We start from the raw sequence: 22,217 nt of genomic DNA, 5'->3' as shown, positions 1-22,217 counted from the left end.
AGAGACAGGTGACACACATCAGGGTGGGGCAGACAATCGCAAAGGCGGGATAAAATGAGGCTGGAAGTATAACAAAACATGACATGGGAGAAAACACCACAAAATAAAATAGGAAACTGAAGCATAAAACATACACAAGGATGAAAAGAGGGTAAAATGCAACAGAGAACACAAGAGACAGTGAACAACAAGGAAACAGGGAATAAATTAACACAATAAAACAGGAAAAACTATAAAAGGAAATGGCAACCATGACAGCAGGTTGGAATGAGGTAATGGGTTGGGCAGTGAAGCACAGTACTGTTGGAGTATTTCCCAGTGAAACTGTTTGAACAGGGAATACTTGAGCTCAAGAAGTGTCTTTGACAGGAGAAGGAGACAGAAGTTTCTTGGCACACTTGAACAAAGGGTTTTTCATAAGCCATGACCTGCATTCCTGATGAGATTCTCTCCAGCAATAACAGTCACTGCTGCTTGCTTTGTAGCTCAATCCAGCTCAAATTGGATATGACATATGATGAGCCCTGGGTATCTTTTGCAGTTCAAATATACTTCCAAAATTGCTACAAAGAATGTATTTACTGAAGTAGCGGAAAAAAATCAATAGACAACTGAAAAATGTTAATGGTGTAAACAGTAGATTTGTGGCGTCTGCAGAAATTTAAGAAAATATCAACAGAGAGAACGAGCAATTATCTTGCTACAAAAGACACTCTATTCAATACAGGCGGTCTATGGTGTTTGTCTCCAAATAGCTGAAAACTGCATGGTGCTGGCTATTTTAAACAAGTCATCTTCCCTCATCTAGGAAAATGTGTACTTGTTCTTTTTGCTTGTTTGCTTCAGTTAAAACGTTTTACGCCCAATATCTCTCTAGTACAACAGACGTTTTCTACTCTCAGTCATTTAACAGTTATTAAGCTGTTGAAGGGTAGATGTCTTGCTCAAGAGCAGCTTGATGTCAGTTAGCTTCCTAGACTTTGGCCCCATCTGTCCAAGTATTTCAACCAACAGTGTACATAGTATGATTTGCAGTGTTACAGTAAACAGTATAAGGTTCTAAGGATAAAGTGTGTTGCATGCAGTGATGGAGAAGTGCTCAGATATTTAACTTAAGTAACACTAACAAATGTACACGTTTTTTTTACTCTATACTTGTAATTTTAATGCCCATAAATTAACTTTAATGGGCCAAAACGAACCCAGATGTACCATTACAGTCAATTATAAAAGTAAGTAAGTAAGTAAGTAAAGGTTTATTTATATAGCACCTTTCACAGGCATAAGGCCACAAAGTGCTTCACAACAAAACATGACTATCAATAAAATACACACAATAAAAGCATAGACAGTACATGATCATAACAACCCACAAATAGCTAATTGAAAGCCTGAACAAATAAATGCGTCTTTAGTCTGCATTTGAAGACATCAACAGAATCAGAAAAACGTATAGACGGTGGAAGGTCATTCCACAACCTGGAAACATCGGTCACCTCCAGTACGGTAGCGAGTGCGTGGAACAGTCAGCAGGTTCTGATCCACAGACCTCAGAGCACGCACAGGGGTGTACCGCTGAATCAGGTCACTAATATAGAGGGGAGCCTGGCCATGTAAAGCTCTAAAAACTAAAACCAAAATTTTAAAATGTATCCTATAAGACACTGGTAGCCAATGAAGATGTTTTAGGATTGGGGATATGTGAGACCTCCTGTTAGTACGGGTTAAAATTCTGGCTGCAGAGTTTTGTACTAATTGCAGTCGAGAGATTATATATCTCGACTGCAATATAATTATAGGACTAGATAGACAACCTTTTTCTGTGGATTAACATTAGCTAGCTAGTTCATTTAGGTAACAATAGGTTCACACATTTAAGATTAGAATTAGCTATTTGTAAATTCATATTTTCTTAAGAGAGGCCTTAATTATTGGTTTTAGGGGAAACTAAGTAAAAACACTGTACAATAATAAAAGAATAAATGTGGTGAGTTGGCTCAGTATATCTTTTGTTCTGTTGTTTGTTGTTTTGTGTGTAGGCTTCTTCTGGTGTTTCTTCTGATTGTAAAACCACCCAGGATGAACCAGAGACTCTGAATTGTCCATTGACTTAAATGTGATTGTCTGTCTCTCCTTGTTAGTCTTCATACAGAGTGGAAACTTTTTAGGGTGCTTTCTTGTCCTCTGGCTTTATTCATGCTAAGGCATGGTTCAGCCTTTCATGACCCTTAGAAGGATTAAATGGGTAGAGAAAATATGTAAGAATAGAAGAATAAGATGTGTGAGAATATGAGAAGATTTAACAGTTCCACTTATCCTTTCTATGAAAACTGACTCTCATCAGATGTGACTGAAGCCCATGGCAGCCCTAGAATTTTGACAGAATAATTTAGGCATGTTGACCAACAGATCGGCTGTGACTAGCTTTAGGCAAGAGTTTGGAATAGATACGTTTAGAGGAAGCAAGCTGCCCCTTACCCTAGCAACTATCTTCTCATTAGACGGCAGCCTTATTTCCCTTTCCTTGTGATGATTCTGCAGCCATTTTGACCAGCAAAACATGTTGTTATTCCTGCAAAGATGAAAAACAGGTGGCTCTGTATCAATTTAAAGAATGATGACAAGCCAACAGCCCAAACAAAATTGTCAAGCACACAAACTTAATAATTACTCATCACCATATGTGCTTCCACTGACCAAAACATTATGACAACATTCAGGTTTATGAAGTGCACACAGAAAGCTATAACAGAATGATTCACACAGCAAATAGAAAGCCAAAAATGAAAAAAAGACTTCATGCCAGTTAAAAACGCCAGTTTTTCTATATAGGTTAAAACACAGCTGAAACGTGGATAACAACGCTGTGTTAGAAGTTTGTTTATGTGAGTTTTTTAGTTAGCAACGAAAATTAATAAAGATTTGAATGTTTTTCACGACCAATATGGTGAGCCCAATGGCTATTGTAATGCTGTACTGTGTGCCAGCTACAACCAAGGTCTATTGAATCAAAGAAAGGACGGTAACACTGCGTAAATAAACAAAATTAAAATTTTATTTTTAGTATCTTTGTGACTGTGACTCTGCCTCAAAATCCCTTTCTTGGAAAATAATTTTGTTCTGACAATTGTCAAAAGTGAGTTGTAGTAAATTACTAAATTAATGTAAATGTAAATTAAATTAATGTAGAGCTAATGTTACACATTACATTGCATTCACCATCACTACAGGTAGACAGAAACAAACTGTTTTTTGTGACAGAAAATCATCTATTTTGTAAAGTCCATGGTGTGCAATCTTCATTATTATGAACCTAATCTGTTACTTCATCCTCACCCTTGCTAAAATGACAAACACCCTGGGAGAAAAGATAATTATGGTCATTTGCTGTAGATGCTTCAGCAGCATTACAGTGAGCTAATATTAATTTGTATGTCGTAAACTATACTTCATGTGATACCAGAAAATTGACAACCCATTTGACAGTGAAGAATAGGAATTAAGATACCACATACCATCTCAAATGTATGTCTGTATGTGGATAACTGAACTCTTTGGAATGACCCGGCATGTTGTTTGATATACATATCATTTGATTGGCGTTATATCTGTGCTGAAAAGTGAATACTTTGCCTGTTATGACAGAATATATCTATGTAACAGTATGATAACTGGGCTAAAAAAGGAGCATTTGTGAGGCAAGTGTACTAAAATCCAATTAATTTTTTTTGCTATCCTCTGAAGATTCTCTGTCTGACATTTGGTCTGACTTTATTTTCTACACAGACAGTGATGCACCAGAAGTATAATCACCCTGGGGAGTGTTGTTGTCATCCAGTATTGGAACATAGGATCTCAGCATTTATTGTGTGACCTTGCATTTTGTATTGTAGACACTGGTTCAACGGACTCAATTATCTATAAATATAGGATCATCTGTAAGTGAATGCAAACAATTGCAGTGTGCATTTGGCAAAGCACCAAACATTTATTTCATTTGTACATAGGTTGTAAACATACTGTAATTACACAGGTTTGAAAGGGGCTCCGAAGTCTATGCTATCATAGCTTTACTCTAAAGAGGTGGAGATGCAAACAGATCATGATCAAAGTCAAATTTGATTCAGAGAAGGAAAGTGAAAGAGATCACAGCACCTGGGCTCAGCAGAATCAACCACATGAACGCAAACACTTGGAGCTACTAATCCTCTGAATAGCGAAGGAAAGGTGATATGTATAGGCAGCGCAGGACAAAAAGAACATTAATCGTTGCACTCAAATAGCCAACAATCCAATAAAGACATTTTTCAGAATCCAGTTTTAATATTTTTGAAGGAACAATTCAAGGCACATGAAACATTTTGTTCATTACAAATAAGAAAATTGACAGGGCTTTTGGACACTATTGGACCAATTTAACTCCACAAAACAAAATTGTAAGTTAGCACCCACAAATCATGTTTAAACTTGATTGTGTTATCAATATATAAACATGGTTGAAGAGCCAAATTTGTCCACATATTTTAAAAGAAACTGATGTACAATATAACATCTGGGTGAATAAGGTTTGGAAGAATAAGCCCTTTCTTACAATATTTATATTACTATCTCATTTTATCATGGCTTAATATCCTGATGGGCATACCAACTGGTATGTCATGAAAAAAGACAAAATGCTTTAAGGGTTGTGTTTTTTGTCCCAGTTGTGTTAGCGGTCATAAAAATCAAATATTGAAATTTATATTATTTACAAAATAATTATTTTGTACTTTACAAATTGGAATATTTTCAAAAGATATTTTATTAGCAAATTTGATTCCAACACACATCAAATATATTCATTAGATTTTTTTCTATATTGTTTACCAAATACTTATTTAAACTTAAGAGCTGGGGCACATGCAAGATTTTAGGGTGGATTCAGAAAGGCACAATATTGTACACAATAATAATAATAATTACAGTTTTAAAAAGAGCACTTTTTGTAGCACCTTGAGTGTTTTGTGATTCTGCACAAAAGCACCACTGTGGTTTTATTCAGAGCAGCACCTGGAGCATCCAGAGAGGGAGGATGGGGTTTGGGGTGAGTGGATCCTCTCCCTGTTGCCGAAGGTGCGCCACTGTCCGCCACGGCATTAAATGTCCTTTTCCTGATGTCACTCCCATTACAACATGTAAGTTAAAGTCATGTGATTCTGGCCCCACAAGGGCGAGGAGTAGTTTCCCCTGGTATGCGCTTTCATGACAGGGCCTAGGGGCACTCTTCTTCTCCGGGCTTGAGTGGATCTTCTCGGGCAACAAAAGAAAACACAGGTTTTTTTGCTTCGCAGGGAGAGAAGGTAAAGATTGTCGGATCTCAGCATGTGGGCGTAAATATGTACCCTTTGACCCTGTCCTTCAGCGGGGAGTAGGGGTGTGTCTAGCCAAGGAAGCAGACGGGGCCCACCTCAAAGCCAAACCTCTGGTTGGATTCCCCAAAGTCATTCAGCATGACGTCAATGACGGGCAACTGGTCGATGCGGGGAGTGTTGATCTCCATCACAGTCTTTGAATAGCCCTGCTTCAGCTGTGAACACAAAGGAAAGACAGTTGTGTGGTTGGTGGTGCATTATGGTTCACAAAATCTTTTTTCCGTTTGTTTAAGATTTTTCTCTAATGAAAAAAAAACAGTGGGGGCCAATCACGTTGAAAAAGCATCAAGAGGAAATGGATGAATTGATGGAGAGATAATATAGACGATCATATGTTTAGCTAGAAAGAGCAGAACAGCGTTGTCGCTTGACAGACAACTGTGAACTGTTTTGACAACAAGCTTCTGAAATGATCAAGATTTGCTACTTTTCTCTCTTTTTAGATAATTACAATTTCAATAGTATTTTTTTTAAGTTGATCAAAAAAAACAATGACAATGTTACCTGGGGATCTCTTTCTAACATTTTACAAACTAAATAATAATAAATAATTTAAAGAAGGTGTCTTACAGCTGTTATGTAATTGTAAGAAAAAGTAAGTACAGTAACTGCTGTAAAATCAACAAAAACTACATACCATAGGCATTGTAGGGCTGCAGCTAATGATTATTTTTATTAGTGATTCATTTGCCCAATTTATTCCTGATTAATCAATTTGATTATGAAATAGAAAATAAAAAATAAAAAACATCAAAAATCACAGTTTCCCAAAGCCTAAAGTAAAGCCACATTGCTTGTTTTGTCAGACCAACATAAAAAACAAAAGATATTCCATTTAATATAATAAAAAACAACAACAATGAAATCCATTAAATATTCTAATTTACGAAACTGGAACCGGTAAATGTTTAGCATTTTTTGCTTAAAAAAATTCAACAGTTAATCGATTATCAAAAAAGGTTGGGGATCGACTAATTGGTTAATCATCTAATCAGTTCAACCATACCTTCACATTTTATTACAAACCATTAAATATTGTAAATGCAAAGAGGATTGACATGTTTTCTTAACCAGTACCAGATTCAACACAGATCCTTCTGGTCTGTAGCTGTATAACAATGTTGTATGACATTTTCCTACAACAATCTACATATTTGTGAGGATTAGGGGGATTTCATGGGATTTAGTAAAAGTTTAATTGCAAACTGAAAGTTAGAAAATGAGTGTTTACCGAGCAGCTGTCCATCAGCGGCTTGATGAAGGGATTATTGTCGTAAGACATCTCCTCATCGTTGGAGCCCAGGAAGCGCAGCGCCTTGTCGTAGTTGTCAGCCTTGGCGTCGTACCAGGCCACGGACTGATGGCAAATGTAGGTGAAGTTCTGCCGTGCTGAGGAGCTCAGCAGCTTCAGGAAGGTAATCTGCACTGTGTTGATGGTGTTTTCTGTCATGTCAACGTAGCTCAACTGGGGACAGAGAGATGGAGGGAAGGAAAAGGGGAATAAGGGAAAAAAAACGATATGGAAAAAGGGGGAAAGAAGGAACAGAATAGTTTAATAAAAGAATGGAGGAAGATTTATTACAGAGGAAGGTCGAGTAGGAAGAGAGAGATTGGTGTGAAAGAGTTACCATAAATGAGGCAAAGTGATAAAGCTGCAAAATAGAAAAAACTGATATAAAAAGGATGTGAACGTCCACGGGGAGGTAATAGAAAAGAAAATAACCAAAGAAAAAGTCATGTGGTTGGACTCACAATTTTGCCACGTTTAAATTCACTGAACCATGAACCTGGAGACTCCTTGGGCCAGTTGGATATTCTAACCTAAAATGAAAAATAGCAACAAAATAAAGTGAATGACAATGGGAGAACTTTAAAACATGACACTATTGCAGTAGCTACATAAAACACCATTTAATTCAGGTCTGATACTGTATTTAACAGATGTTAACATCTGCCTGTTACATACTCCTGCGGATTTCTTATCTGGAAAGATGCACGTTTCTCCGCCTGCTGTGAAGTTACAAAACACTTTGATGGAGTCTCCTATGCAGCCCTGGTTTGGATCAATCCAGTATTCACCTGAGAGAGAAACACAGCCATCACACAGAGCCAAAGAACGGGCAAGAAGCACAGAATTAGCTTCCTAGAAAGTAAATACTAATGCTGTTATTTAGTGTTTATATCATCAACTGTCTCAGAATACACTGATGTAGTATGCAGTGTTGGGAATAACGCATTACAAAAGTAACGCAATTACGGTAGTGTATTCCTTTTTGCTGAAACGCAGTATGCATGTCAGATTTCTAGTTGTTGTTGTTTGTTTTTTCCAAAAGTGTAATTAAGATCCTGGTTTTAAAATGTGAGAACTATCTTCTTCTATTTGTCTTACATTATAATAAGTTGAATATTGGGAGGATTTCAACTGCTGGTTGAACAAAACAATTTTGATGATGTCACCTTCTAGTCTCGGATATTGTGAAGGGAACTTTAAAAAAACATTTTCCTGATGTTCTATAGATCAAACTATTTATTGATTAATTGAGAAAATAATCAGCAGATTGATAGACAATGTAAATAACTGTTAATGCAACCCTACTTTTATTTCAAAAGACACAGTGAAAAGGGGAATGCTAGTTCCTGCATTTATATATTAATCTGGCAAATAATTGGGGCTGGCATTGTTCAAAATCTTTCGATCCGGTGCCAATTTTGAAACGTCAGTTTCAATGCCGGTTGCTTAACAATGCTTTTTCTGAAACCATATGTTTAAAATCCATTTCAACATCAACATAAATACGTACAATAAACACAAAACTTCTACTTTCCACCTTAATTGTGAGTCAAAACAGTTATCAAAATTTAAAAATCTTGGTAACACTGCTCACTCAAAGTAAAATTAATAACACTAGTTGTACTTTTGGACAGGGGTACGGCAGTCACATACTCAGGATTGGTATCAATCCAAATTGCACCAAAATTAACAAAAAAAGAGACCTTTTTGCCACAACATGAACATATTATGAGTAGTAAATAAATAATCAAATGATATTGTGTACAGGCTAATATTGAACTGACTAAAATGCAAAGGAATTTTAGACTTTTTAGTGCAAACTGCATAATGACACAAACCTGGTGACTGCCCTGTTGTCAACATTGCACTACCATAATGGAGAACTAACTTAAGTGCAAAGGAATGTAATTGAATTGCCTTGTTGATGAAAGGTGCTGTGGAAATAAAGTTGCCTTTTCTCAAAACCTCAGCCTGTCAGTCAGTCATCAGGGCACAAAACCACTGTTGTGCCTGCTTGTCTCAGAGGAAGTGTAATGTCAACAGTACCGCGACCGCTTTCATTAATATCATATCGCTGTCTGTGTGAAGTTTTGAATAACTGTAACCACACTTAAAACCACTCTATCGGCATTGTCTTGAATCACTGTGACTTCAACAAAACGTAGTTTGCTGCCAAAAAAAGTATCAACGTTTGGTGACCAGCCCTACAAATAATATAATTAAACTAAAAACTACATGTAAAACCTGCATTATTACTTGAGTTACATTCATGTTGAGTCTTCCTGATAGTGACCAGCGACCTTTTTTAAACAAATGTCTTTTTATAATGTTTACTACAAAGACCTTTGTCTTTTACTGCCTTATCTTTGATTGCTTTGATGCTACTGACTTTTAAGAGAATATTAAATGTAAATAAAGCAAATTAAATATTTTCTTAAGTAGTGCCTGCAGTCTTCCTTTCAAACTGCTCAACAACCTCTTGAAATAAATAAACTGAGAGGCAAAGGCCAGACACTAAAATTACATAAAAATCTCTTGCTGCTGCTTTTAAATGTGACTCAGATGAATAGGACAACATTTTTTAACTTCTCTCTCTTGTCAGGAATTTGGCAGCAAGACAGTAAGAGGACCCTGTGGGAAGAGATTTATAATAAAACTGAAACTCCAAATGTAAATAGAATAGAATAGGCTAGAATACATGTTGTGTATGACACTTGACCTATACTATATGTTTATTGTCTGCAACGACTGCAACTGTAGACCAAATTCTACTATTGATTGTGTCATTGGTTAATACTAATATAGTCTTGTTTTGCAAGACCTTCTTAGACAGCGCTGTGGAGGAGGGTCTGCCTGGTCCACACAGAATTCCGAGATAGTAGAAAAATGTGCTCTGGTTTTTGGCATTTCTTTAAACCAATCGAAATTGTCATGGGTAATGCTAAGCACCGGGCAGAGCCACGGTGCCGCTGATAAATAGTCTCAGGAAGATATATTTCTTTTGGTGGAAAATGTGTACATTCAAAAGTTGTTTTAGTTGTGCAACAAAAAACTCAGATTGGACAGTCCAGCCAGTCTTGCTAGCTGTCTGAATTTACCCTGCAGAGATCTGAGGATCAGTACGGTACATCAACCGTAGTTTCAAATTACAACACAAAGAAAGCAGAAGATAAAAGGACAACTGGCCTAAAAGAGTGAAATCCAGCAGAATATCCGTTGGCAACAGAGCCTTACCGGAAGTGTAAGGTTGTGGATATAGACTACTACTAATATAAACCCTGTCTCCACCCTACCATCTGGGTAGTCAGGCTGGCTGAGGTGCAGGTCATTGCAGGTCCTGGCAGGATTGTCTTGGGTGCCCATGGGGAACTTCATGCGCTCAATGTCCTGTTTGAGGTTGTTGAGGGATCCAAAGACATCCTCCATTCCCTCCATACCGAGGCCATCTACACCGTAGTCTGCCATGGCCTTGTCTTCCTGCTTCTCAGCTTGCCGTCTGTTCCTTTTGGCAGCATGCTGGATGGGCAGTGGCTGGATGATGTCACCGGGTGGACCCTGCAACACAGAGGTTAAGGTCAAGCACATTATTGCTATTGAGAGATATTTATCAAGGGATGTTTTCCAAAGTGTGCACAGCCTTTGTCAATTCCAGTGTAGAAGAATCTAGAATCTGGTCAGTGCTCAGTCTGCATCTAACGATTATTTTAGTTGTTTAATCTGCTAGTTATTTACACAACAAATTGTTCATTCAAAAATGAAAAAAAACAGGCTTTTAAATTTATCACAGCCCAAGGTAACATCTTCGATCCAAAACATCTTCAGACTAAAACGCGAAGACATTCAGTTTACATAATTATAAAGCAGAAAGAGATGGCACATTCTCATATTTGAGAAGTTGGAACCAGCAAATGTAAAAAAAACAAAAAAAAAACTGAAATGATTTATCAATAAACAAAACAGCTGATTCGTTTTCTGACTAATCGATTAATTCTTTTAACTCTAGTGAGTACAGCATTTCATCATAATGCTACAGTTCATGCACATTTAGAGCATTCTTAGAGTATAATGTGTTTAACAATTATGCTTGGGTAAAACTTATTGATAACAAACTTACAGGTGGTCCAGGTGGTCCAATCAGTCCAGTGTCTCCCTTCTGACCTGCTGAACCCTGAAAAAAACAAAGTGCCGTTGATATAATTGAAACACATAATGGGCAATGAAGAGCATCAAAACACGGTTAAGAAAAAAAACACAACTTACGGTGGATCCCTTGGAACCTTTCTGTCCTAGAGGGCCCTGGTAAAAAGAAAATTAAGAAAAAGGAAAATTAAGAGATGAACAACAGCCATGATGTTACAAAGTGGAAAAATATTTTGGTCAATAACGAAACGGAACTTACAGAAAGGCCAGGGGGACCAGGAGGGCCAAGAGGACCTTGGGGACCACTACCACCCTTATAACAGATAACAGATGAGTCAGAATGCCATTAATAGATGTCTCATTTAAAATACTGGATGGTGGATCTTGTCCAAATGCAAATGCACACAAAAAGCATGCAAAATCAAAAAAGGCAGATTCAGTGGGGATTCAAAATGGGTTTTACTGTTATGTATTACATCAGAACATACTCTTGACACATGTAAAACAAACTTAGTTTATGTTAAAATAATCTGAGATTAAAATGGTGCTATTTTTATGTGATCCCGACATGATTTCACTGAATGTCGATGAACAACAACAACATCCAGCCCTAATTACTCTAATATGTCTTCATATCTGTAATAAAATACTGTAACTTAGAGGTTCAAATTGCAACAAAAAAAATCACTAAGTCTAAGTAGGTCACACTTTTAAAAAATACTTAACATACAGCGCTATGACTTTTTGAGATTAACAACCAGTGGAGACAATGGAGAGTGTATTTTAATAAAGCATACTCTGCCTGACACTTACAGCATCACCCTTGCCACCTGCAGAACCCTGAGGTCCAGGCAATCCTCTGTCTCCCTTCTCTCCAGACTCACCAGGAGGACCAATCAGACCAATTAGACCTGGATGACCCTGGCACAGGCACGGAAGAAAAATAAAGAACAAAAAGTGAGACAAAATTTAGAGAGCAAAACAATATTTGTACCAATTATGCAGTAGACAAAAAGTAATTTTCATATCTACTAAAGTTTAATTTCTGCTCATTCATCATCTGCAGAAAATGAAAACCGTTTTTCAAAGTGCAAGTTTATGCACAGTTTATGTCTGGCCACACAACCTCAGTACAGTCTTGTTTCTGCCTATAAATAATTAGTGTGTTTATAGGGGCCGTCAGATTTAACAATGGTAAAAGGCACCTGCTGCTAGGCAGAGTTACTGTTATCTGTGTCTGACTACTGCATGCTGGCATATAACCAATGACCATCCCAGCGACAATATTATTGGACTTATACATATTCATTCACTGCATTAGATCACTGCATTAGATCACTGTGTGACGGTGCAGAGCAGAGGCATTCTTCATCCTTACTGGGAGAGACTGAACAAAGAGATACAGGCAATAGGCCCAGATGTTTGCTTACTTTGGAAGCTTCCGATAAGGCGCATAAGGAGATATGAGAAATCCACAATAAAGCAATTTGAGATTAGCATCGTAATAATGTCTTACCTTCTCTCCCTTCCCTCCAGAGTCACCTTTCATACCAAGAAGTCCAGGGGGTCCCTGTGGAGGGAAATAATCAGTTTGTGAAGCATAACTGACAGCAAAATGAATACACATTACTTTACAGTGGCAGCCGTCGCAGATCTCTGCGTTCATGGGGACCATTCTCAAATTTTATGCTGTAAGTAATACTTCAGGGGAGCACCTAAGGACTATTTTCATGATTAACTGATTAATGGTTTTGTCCATAAAATACCAATTTCATAGTATAAAAAAAGCCCTATGTAATTTCCCACATTTCAAGGTGACGCCTTAAAATGTAAGGTTTTATCTGACCAACATTCCAAAAATGCAAATTCTTACATTTGAGAGGCTGGAAAAAGCAAAAGTTTAGCATTTTTCTCTAAATGATTACTAAAACTAATTAATTTTCGACTAATCAATTAGTTGTTACAGCATTACAATACTGTATTGTTATCACACCAAAACCTGGTATATTAAACCATAAAAAACTTTTTCAGATGACCAATGTCCTTTATTTGGCTAAAAGCATGCAAACTTTTAAACAAGGAGTGGGCAAACAGCGCTGCAGTATCAGCAGTCAGCACATGTTTTGACTGAACAATGAGTACAACTATTGTTTTATTGAGCAGGTGGGCAAACGCTTCTTACCATAGGTCCTGGTGGGCCATCTTGACCTGAAGCGCCAGGCAGTCCTTGCTCACCCTGAAAATAAAGACATAATGATTACAGTATTTGGCAAATAACATAAGAATAATCTAAGTACTAGTTATTATAGTTACTAAACTGTGTTTTAAGAATCAATACATGTCCAAAAGGTATCCATGATATTAGAATTGTAGTTTTAATACAAGAACATTAACTTTCAATCATCTGATTTATTCCATTCATTAAATTCTGAGATGTGGCATTTCAATCAGAATGTCATGTGAAACCTGTGGCAAAAAAAGTTACAGATTTTTATGAATAAAATGTACTCACAACAGGGCCAGGGATTCCACGCAGTCCCTCGGGACCAGCCTTTCCAGCAGCCCCCTGAGGTCCCACAGGTCCAGTTTTCCCAACAGGGCCCTCAGCTCCAGCTTCACCCTGTAAAACATCAGAACAAAATAGCAATTACTCCTTTTCACTGTCTCCGGCTCATACATGTCTGGGTGCTTAAAGGTAGTGTTTGCTGTTTTTTTTTAACAAAGAGCAACAAAATTACATTCTGTTTCTAACTAAAACACAATGTAATTTTGTTTATCCTTGAGTCTTAAACATTGTTAATGCATTTTCTTCCTTTAAAAAACACTTACAAAAGCTGATCTTTTGGACATTGTGTTCATACAGAAGTTTGTCCTTATGCAGCAGATATAAACAAAAGCAGGACTCACTCTTAAAAACACTGCTCCACAGTGATACTGGTGCTCAAAAACTCCACATGGTACCCTTAAACCTCTATCCTACTTGATAATTTAAGAAATCATAGATCCAGAAGTCACACTGTCCAATATTATGCAATGTGTTCCCTCCACAAAAAAACTCAGATTGGAAGGATTCGAGGATTTGCGAAAATTCAAACAGATAAAATGTTACCAGCTTTCGTCTGTTGTCTCTGAGTTTTTATGTGCTGAAGTTTCCGAGATGTCACATTACCCAGGATGATAGGAGGAGGGGATTAAATGTCTCTGACAACCAATTAGGCCTGGAGTTGACACTTTAGGATCAACATGCAGGCTTTGCCTTGTCTCCATCAAATCAACTGTAATCCTTTATCTGAAAGTGGATAGAATATGTACTCTGTATATTTGTGTGTGTGTGTGTGTGTGTGTGTGTGTGTGTGTGTGTGTGTGCGTGCGTGCGTGCGTGCGTGCGTGCGTGTGCGTGTGTGAGGGATGGAGAACGACAAAGAACAAACGAAAGAGTGAAGCTATGTTTGAGATTTGTCACGTTTTCTATCTGTGCTTTCCTTCAATCCAACTGATTCGGAGACAAACAATTTCTTTAAGGCGTACAGAGATTCTTCCTATTTGATGGTCATTAACTGTGCAAGCGCTAGCATGTTTAACAAAGTAATCAAATCCGCTGATAGCCTCGAGAAACCCCACTGCTTCTTTGCTTTTTTACAACCTACAGGATCCGAGGTGAACACATAAACGTACACCAAAGCAGGATATTACAGAAACTGGTTTGAATAAGTGTTACTTTGCCCTTGATATCATTACAGACATTTCATTTCATTTTTGTATTAACTGCCTTTTAGGCAGCAAAGTCTGGCAGGCATTTATGGAAGCAAAGACAGGCGATACAAATTACAAAGCTGTTTTTCTATGCACGGATCCCTGCTTTGTTTATCTTGTGCATGCACTCGATACACAGTCCTGCTAATGGTGTCACACTGCTCCACTAATATACAAGTGGTGGTAACACACACAAGAAATGCAGTAATACACCAGCAAAGGTTGAGAAGAAAAGACTGCAAGCTGCTGAACATGGATGAACACAATGGTGTGTTGTATGAGGATGGAAACGCACTTGACACGCTTGTTTAACCTCAAGGATACACACAATGCGTTTTGGTGAGCAAAACTGAATGTAAACGTAACTTTTGTTTGTTTAAAGAATCCACAGGTCCCTTTTCATACCAAATTTTGACATTTTACCACTAATATAATATTAATACTAATATTTTACTTGATAACATCTTATTCTACGTGTGTAATTTCCTAGGAAGTTTCCTGGAAATAACACTAATTACTGGAAGAATCTCTATTTAAACCCATTTAAATATTGATTAATTATTGGAGAGTTTATTCTCCATACAGTGTAGAGTAATTATGTGCTCCCTGTAGACAAATTTCACATTTTGGCATGTTCAGCTGCCCTGCTCTACACTGACTCAAGGTTTGCTAGCAAATTATTAGAGTTAATTTAGTAACTGGATATGCACCAGTTGATCACTTGTTCTATTGTCTCTATATTACTAAAATACACAGTTCTTTACAGGAAATATAATAATAATTAGAAACATATGGACCTGTAAAATGAATAAATTACTTGAATTTGAAATCTAATCTAATGTGAAGTTTTGCTATTTCAAAAGCTGTTAATAAATTGATATAGAAAATGAAAGTCTGGTGTTTCCAGTCAATCATCTGAACTTTCCTTTCTTGGAACACGTGACTGACAGCAAATTTGATCAGACCTTTGTCCTGTCAGGTTTTATTTTGATTCAATTGATTATATAGGTAGTTTCACCATTTTGAATTTCACCAATCCGATTTGATCATCTGATTATTTTTGACTTGACCAATTGAATTTGAGCTACTTATAATATAACATATAATATAGCAGTTTGACACTTTGTGAACCTGTGAACATATAGACATGAATTGAGCCAGATGGCTTTCCAAGTAAATTTAGCGGTGTTTAAATTTTAATATTAAATATTCAGTAGTGGTAACATTTCACAAATATGTATTCAGTTGCTTATAAGATTCAAGATTCATTTGCTTACATACAATTATCCAACCTTGATCCCGGAAAGAATAAGATCTACAATATTATTAGGTGATTGTTATTTGTAAAAGTAAAGATAATGTCAGATGGTTAGAAACTTACCTTGGATCCCTTTTCTCCTTGTCTGCCCTCCTGACCTGCTGGTCCAACAGTTCCCTGAGGAAAACAACAACAAAATGATTTTTTTTTTCACATGAATAATTCAAATATATTATTGTAATTAAAGAAACTACCTTAATAACTACACTCCCTCATGTCAAAACCTTTTGCATAAACCTATTAAAAATAACACAAAATAGGTAATTATTCTCTAAAAGTGAGTTCTCCAACATTTGCTGACCAGCAGTAGTTTCATGTTCATACTAATTGTTCAGCTGATGCATCCTCTGACCTTGAATCTTTTTTCAAAGAGAGAGAGAGTTTTGCAGGGCCAGGCAACATCAGTGCAAGCAAATTGCCCTACATTCCAAACATACTGAGCTAAAAGCACATCAGCATTTTCTCCAAACAGCCTCTGGTCAAAACCTTGTACGTAAGTGGGCTGTCATTTGCCATTAGGAACCATAATCAAATAGACCAAACAAAAGCCATCGGTCTTCAATGTAGGTTATGAGCCCTGGCAACTGTGTATGTGCATTAGTGAATGTGTGTGTGGGTGTGTGTGTGTGTGTGTGTGTGTGTGTGTGTGTGTGTGTGTGTGTTGTGTGTGTGTGTGTGTGTGCTAATGTAGACAAGAAGACGCATGCATCAATGAGCACCAAACCTGAGTCAATTTCTTAGAGATATTGGGAAAGAGATCCCGAATTACCTTAGTGAAAAAATAATATTGCCAAGTCTAATATTGCCAAGTCCATTTATATGGACATGGAGCTGGGGTCTAATTTGTTCTGTAGGCTCTATCACCTGGATAGTATCCCTTGGAATACAAATTATGGGTCTAAATTGTTTACCATACCTACGTTTTAAACCGTCCAAGCCTGCATTTTAATTGCAGGAAAACAAACAAACAAGTGTGTCTGATGCTTAACAAAGAACGTTTTTGGCAGTGAAGTACCACAAAAATGGCACGAAAATGGCAATGTAGATTAATGCAACACATGGCTTCATTCCTTATTCAGTCGTGGAAGAAGTATTCAGATCCTCTACTAGTATATGAATATCAGTAAGTACAATGTACTTAAAGTCTTAAAAGTACTTGTTCGCCAGCAAAATGACCCCTGTGAATGATGTACTGTCATATTCTACTGATGCATCAAAGTAGCCTTTTACTGTTGGAGTTGGTCAAGGCAGAGCAAGTTTTATTAACATTGTGTACAGTAGGTAGGTTAGTCCAGTGATTGCTAATCTAGTTGGGACCTTCCAGTGGGAACAAATTTGAGTAGTTGTGAGATTATTAATTAATAAACAAACTTGTATTCCTTTATTTTTTACTTTAAGTTTTGCTTTTTTGTAAAAACATTGGAGAGCTTTACCTTGTTTGAAACGCAAACAGTTATTTCAGTGAAACCATCTGAACAACTAGATATCTGAAACAAGACATGAAGTCCTAATATAAGTAAACATTGTTTTTTGTGAAAGGTCACAAACCAAAAAGGTTAGGAACCACTGGTTTAATCTTAAGCAATTTATGTAGTATGCTACATAAGGTAATGATGTTTTATAATATAAAATTGTAGTCTGAATGTGGCCAGGTTAGCTCAGTTGGTTAAGCAGGCGCACATATATAAAGGTTTATGCCTTGACACCGCGGGTTTGACACCGACCTGCGGCCTTTTGCTGCATGTCCTTCCACCTTTCTCTCCACTTTTATGTCTTCATCTGCCCTGTGAAAATAAAGGCCTAAAAATGCCCCCCAAAAATAATCTTAAAACAAAAAAAAACTTTGTCTGAAAAGTAAACTAAAATAACTATAGCTGTCAAATTAATGTATGGGGTCAAAAATACATTATTTTCTTCTGAAATAGAATTAGAAAGTAGCATAAAATGTAAAAAACATGGACCTCAAATATGTACAGTACTTCGGTAAATATTAGTGCTGTCAAACGATTAAAATATTTAATCGCGATTAAATTGCATTAATGTCATAGTTAACTTGCAATTAATCGTACATTTTGTATCTATTCTAAATGTCCCTTAATTTCTTTTTGTCACAGTATTTTTCTCATTTTAAGGCTCTTATCAACATGGAAAAGTGGATTGGCTTGATTTGTGTAAATATTTTTTACTGAAAACAACATTGGCATAAAGGCTACTGTAGTGTTCAATTTCACACGTAACATTGTCACTTGGAGCAGTCATTCACTCTTGGAGCAATTAATCTCTCACACAATAAAACAATGTCAATCAATAAAAGGATGAAAAACTACTTTAACGAGGGGGCGGAGAATTCGTATCAGCTGTGTGCTTGGCCATCAAGTTGTATTTCAGACTGGATGTGCTGAGATGATAGCTCAGTTCACATCGACAAAACACACCGATCACTTTGGTCTTGTTAATCAAACCATTTGGCTACTTTTAAAAAGTTTCCATTCAGAATAGTATTGGCATCGGTTTTGGCGTTACACGCTCGCCATCCACTCAAAACGTAATGTTATTACTCTGGCTCGCAAGCCCTAACAAGTGTGTGTGGCGTGCCTGTTGTTTTGTTTCCGGTCTAGCTAGATCCGGTATGGTATTGTAGTTTTTCTAACGTTACTAGTTGCTGCAACAACATGTGAAAAAACTACAAAGTTTGTCTAGGTCAAAAAGAACATTAATCTCGCAATAAAACCATTGACACTGTTAAAATGGGTTTGCGTTAACGCCGTTAATAACGCAACAGCATGGACATTACTAGTAAATATACCTATTTTATATCACTGTTATATCTGCTTATTCATTAAAAAAATGTGTTCATGCATTAATATAACATACAAGAGCTGCATTGTATACATATTGTATACTATGTTTGTATTAATATACAGAGATGGCAGCAGAGCTGGTTTGTACTCTGGAGGATAAGTTACACTTTATTGTGCATCATTTCGGCTTAAATAAACAGAACTAAATATCAGTTTCTATTCTCTTTTCCCATATTGTGCCAGTCTTTCATACTGTACATTAATCACATGCTTTATAGCTAACTGTAAAACAGTATTATAGTAAATGAAATGCATCGTAAAAAATGCCATGCTAGTGAAATGAAATAATGTCAGTTCAAGTCTTATGTGACAGAGGGGACATTGAGCGCCAGAAATTAAAGTGACACATTCATTTCCTGACATTAGGAGCAGCAGATTTCGAGTCAAGCTCATGATATTTCAATATTCTCTTACAGGATGATCTCTGCCTGCAATTACTGGCTATTCCACACACACACACACACACACACACACACACACACACACACACACACACACAGTTTACCTAATGGGCACCATTTCCTGTCAAACATATACAGTACATAATTATTTAAATTCCAAACATATAATGCTATCATCAATGTGTATCACTCTGCAGTGGGTAATAGCTTGCAAACCAGTAAGAGCACTGTGAATCTAAAAATAGAGAACATCTCAAGAGCTAGCAGAAGTATCTTCTCCTGCATCATTTTAGACATGTACTCACCCTTTTGCCAGGAGGTCCTGGTACTCCAGCCTCACCAGATGGACCTGGAGGGCCCTAAAATAGAGTAGATGGAACACTTAACTCCACTTCACAAAAACTAAAACGTTTTGTTACATAATGAGATATCCCTGGTGATAAATGTCATTTTTGGGATTATTTCACACCCCTTTCACCATGTAGTTACATTTGTTTTTATTTCAACAGAGCTGAATTTAAAATGTACAATTAACTTCAACATAATTTCGAATTACTCTGCTATAAGTTTCATTTCACTTTTGTACACATTTTCTAGATTCTGAATGTTGAAAATAACCCATAATAAAATTACTAGATAAACTTTTCTGCATTCTCAGGTTACTGCACACATTAACGAATTTATCTTGCTGTATTCTTGCACATTATTGTGTGTGGGAAATCAAGTTTAGTGGTTGAATGTGACTGGCTGGATGTATTGATTTGTTTACATGTTTTTACAATTTCAGATCACATAAGACTTACTGGTTGTCCAGCCTCTCCATCATCTCCTTTGTCACCTGCTAAACCGTCAAGACCCTAAAAGAAAATCCACAAATGACAACATTAGTCAGCTCCTTTACTGTACTGCGACGCATGATCTACATTAGTGGCACATTCAATAAATTTACATAAAAACAATAAAAAAATCAACCTACACAAAATGGGAAAATCAAGAATGTCACAATAAAAAGAGAAAAAACAATATTGGTAATAAAGGCATGTACAGTATTTCTACTCACTGAATGGTACATCATCCTAAACAAAAAATTGATTGAGGGATAAATGTAGCACTTACAGCAGCACCAGGCTCACCAGGGGGACCAGGGTCTCCTGGGAAGCCAACAGGACCCTGCAGACAGATGGAGACGCTGAGAAGACTGAGCTTGACTCAGATATTTGACATTGTGTCGACAACATGTCTGACAGAAGACAGCTCGACTGAGAAATGTGACAGTGGTTCTGCAGCTGACAGCTTAAAGAATGCATCAGTCATGGCTGTGTGTGTGACAGTGGAGGGGACATACGGGGTTTCCCTTAGGACCGTCATCTCCAGAGGGTCCGCGGGGGCCGGCGGGTCCAGCAGCACCGGGTGGGCCGGTTTCTCCCTTCTCACCAGTCTCACCTCTGGGTCCCTGTGGAAAAACGCATCACAGGCTTGTCACAAGGAAGACCACGTAAAGCCATCCACACTTCTTTGACAATAGCAGGCTAAAATAAGGCCGTGGGGCATATGTGTTATCAAATCTGTCCATTACCAACTGGCATCAAAACATGCACCAAACTGTCTCTAAAAAGAACTAGTATTGCTCTTAGAGCTAAAGAAAAATGACCAAAAATGAAGCTGTTTTCATCTGCTCTGGAGTTTAATTTTAAAACCCTATTTTGATCCATTAAATTAAGTCCTATTATTATCATCATATCATTTTGTTTGCTCTAGTAATAGTGTCAGTGTCCTAAAGTGTTGGCTCAGACTAAGAGCAGCAGTTGGAGAATAATGACGAGCCCAAAATCGTTAATTGGCCCATTAGAACAGAGCAAGTCTCCGTCGATGCCAGCATGGCACCTTTAAAACTGACATTGATGTGATGTGCAACACAGGGTCTACCTGTCACTGTTCACAGATACACAGCAGCATGTTGATACCTCAATACAACGGGATGGACTCAGACTCAAGCCCATACCTGTAACTAAGGTGAGGCCTCCCTGAACTACACAACCAGTGCGTAGATCAATCACTGCTCTGATTTGTGCATACTTAATCATGATTTTTACCATTGAAAAGTAAAGAGCAGAGGCATTTTTGTTGCACTGATGCTGCATTATGAAACTGATGTTGTGCATATCATATGGAGTAATGCAGGTGATAGAGTAAGTACGTTGATGTCAAATGAGTTAGGATAAAGTCATTAACATCTGGTCATCAACATCTGGTCATTTAGGAGACACTAAACCACAAAGTGTACTGTGGGGAACACCTCCATGCTATTGTGATGCTTTTTTCAAAGAAAATAACTCCTGTCATTGTCTGACTTTTGCCTCTAATAACTGCCTCGTACAGGAGGTTAGATTAATAGCACCTCCAACAGTCGAGGTGGAGCTAATTATCTGCTAAAAAGCCCTAAGGTTGCTAGCATTGCTACCCATCAGCCTGCAGTAAGACAGAGGTGGAACACCCCAAGTAGACATCTAAAGTGTTAAATAATAAACACAACTTAATTAGCTGCACTCACAGACTTTCTATTCACAGAATATTGTTTAAACAATTCACAATTGCCTACTGTATTGAATAGAATGTACACAAGGACACACAGCCGGATAGTGTGTTGTGCTACTCGCCATGCATTCTAAATGCTGTTTACACATGTATAAATGATCAGTTATCTTGTTTTTAAAAAATAACTAATGCCATCTGAAATGAAATCATCAGTATTTTAACACACTGTACTTACTGCAATCCCAGGCTCTCCAACTGATCCTGGGTTGCCAGCTTCACCGGTTTCTCCCTGTTAGATCACAGTGAAAATGTGTAAAAATGTGGATGTATCACACTCGCAATGAACAATCCAGATAGTGTTATCAGCTGACTAACTTTTGGTTTGTACATCTACTTTGATGTCAAACACACACACTTTTTTATGCTTAACATTGTACTAAAAATGGCAGCGCCCTGGAGGAGAAGAAAGAGAAACATTCAAAGAATTTATTTATTTTGAGGCAAAAC

General features: G+C 37.3%; 1 protein-coding gene across 1 annotated transcript in view; it reads right to left on the bottom strand.

Annotated features, from left to right (window-relative positions):
* Nucleotides 1–3,956: 3,956 nt before the first annotated feature.
* The window catches only part of LOC116699021 (collagen alpha-1(XI) chain-like), an 89,629-nt gene continuing 71,368 nt past the window's right edge, over nucleotides 3,957–22,217 (bottom strand). The window contains 18 exon segments of the mRNA XM_032531386.1: nucleotides 3,957–5,566; nucleotides 6,643–6,876; nucleotides 7,164–7,232; nucleotides 7,378–7,490; nucleotides 9,996–10,257; nucleotides 10,817–10,870; nucleotides 10,963–10,998; nucleotides 11,102–11,155; nucleotides 11,656–11,763; nucleotides 12,359–12,412; nucleotides 13,025–13,078; nucleotides 13,355–13,462; nucleotides 15,977–16,030; nucleotides 19,481–19,534; nucleotides 19,979–20,032; nucleotides 20,292–20,345; nucleotides 20,521–20,628; nucleotides 21,946–21,999. Of these exon segments, the coding sequence (XP_032387277.1) occupies nucleotides 5,420–5,566; nucleotides 6,643–6,876; nucleotides 7,164–7,232; nucleotides 7,378–7,490; nucleotides 9,996–10,257; nucleotides 10,817–10,870; nucleotides 10,963–10,998; nucleotides 11,102–11,155; nucleotides 11,656–11,763; nucleotides 12,359–12,412; nucleotides 13,025–13,078; nucleotides 13,355–13,462; nucleotides 15,977–16,030; nucleotides 19,481–19,534; nucleotides 19,979–20,032; nucleotides 20,292–20,345; nucleotides 20,521–20,628; nucleotides 21,946–21,999 (1,671 nt within the window). The 3' untranslated portion in view covers nucleotides 3,957–5,419.

This window comes from Etheostoma spectabile, chromosome 12 (genome assembly GCF_008692095.1).
Source record: "Etheostoma spectabile isolate EspeVRDwgs_2016 chromosome 12, UIUC_Espe_1.0, whole genome shotgun sequence".
Taxonomy (NCBI): Eukaryota; Metazoa; Chordata; class Actinopteri; order Perciformes; family Percidae; genus Etheostoma; species Etheostoma spectabile.
The sequence above is the reverse complement of the archived record's forward strand: the minus strand, read 5'-3'. Positions and strand labels throughout refer to the sequence as shown.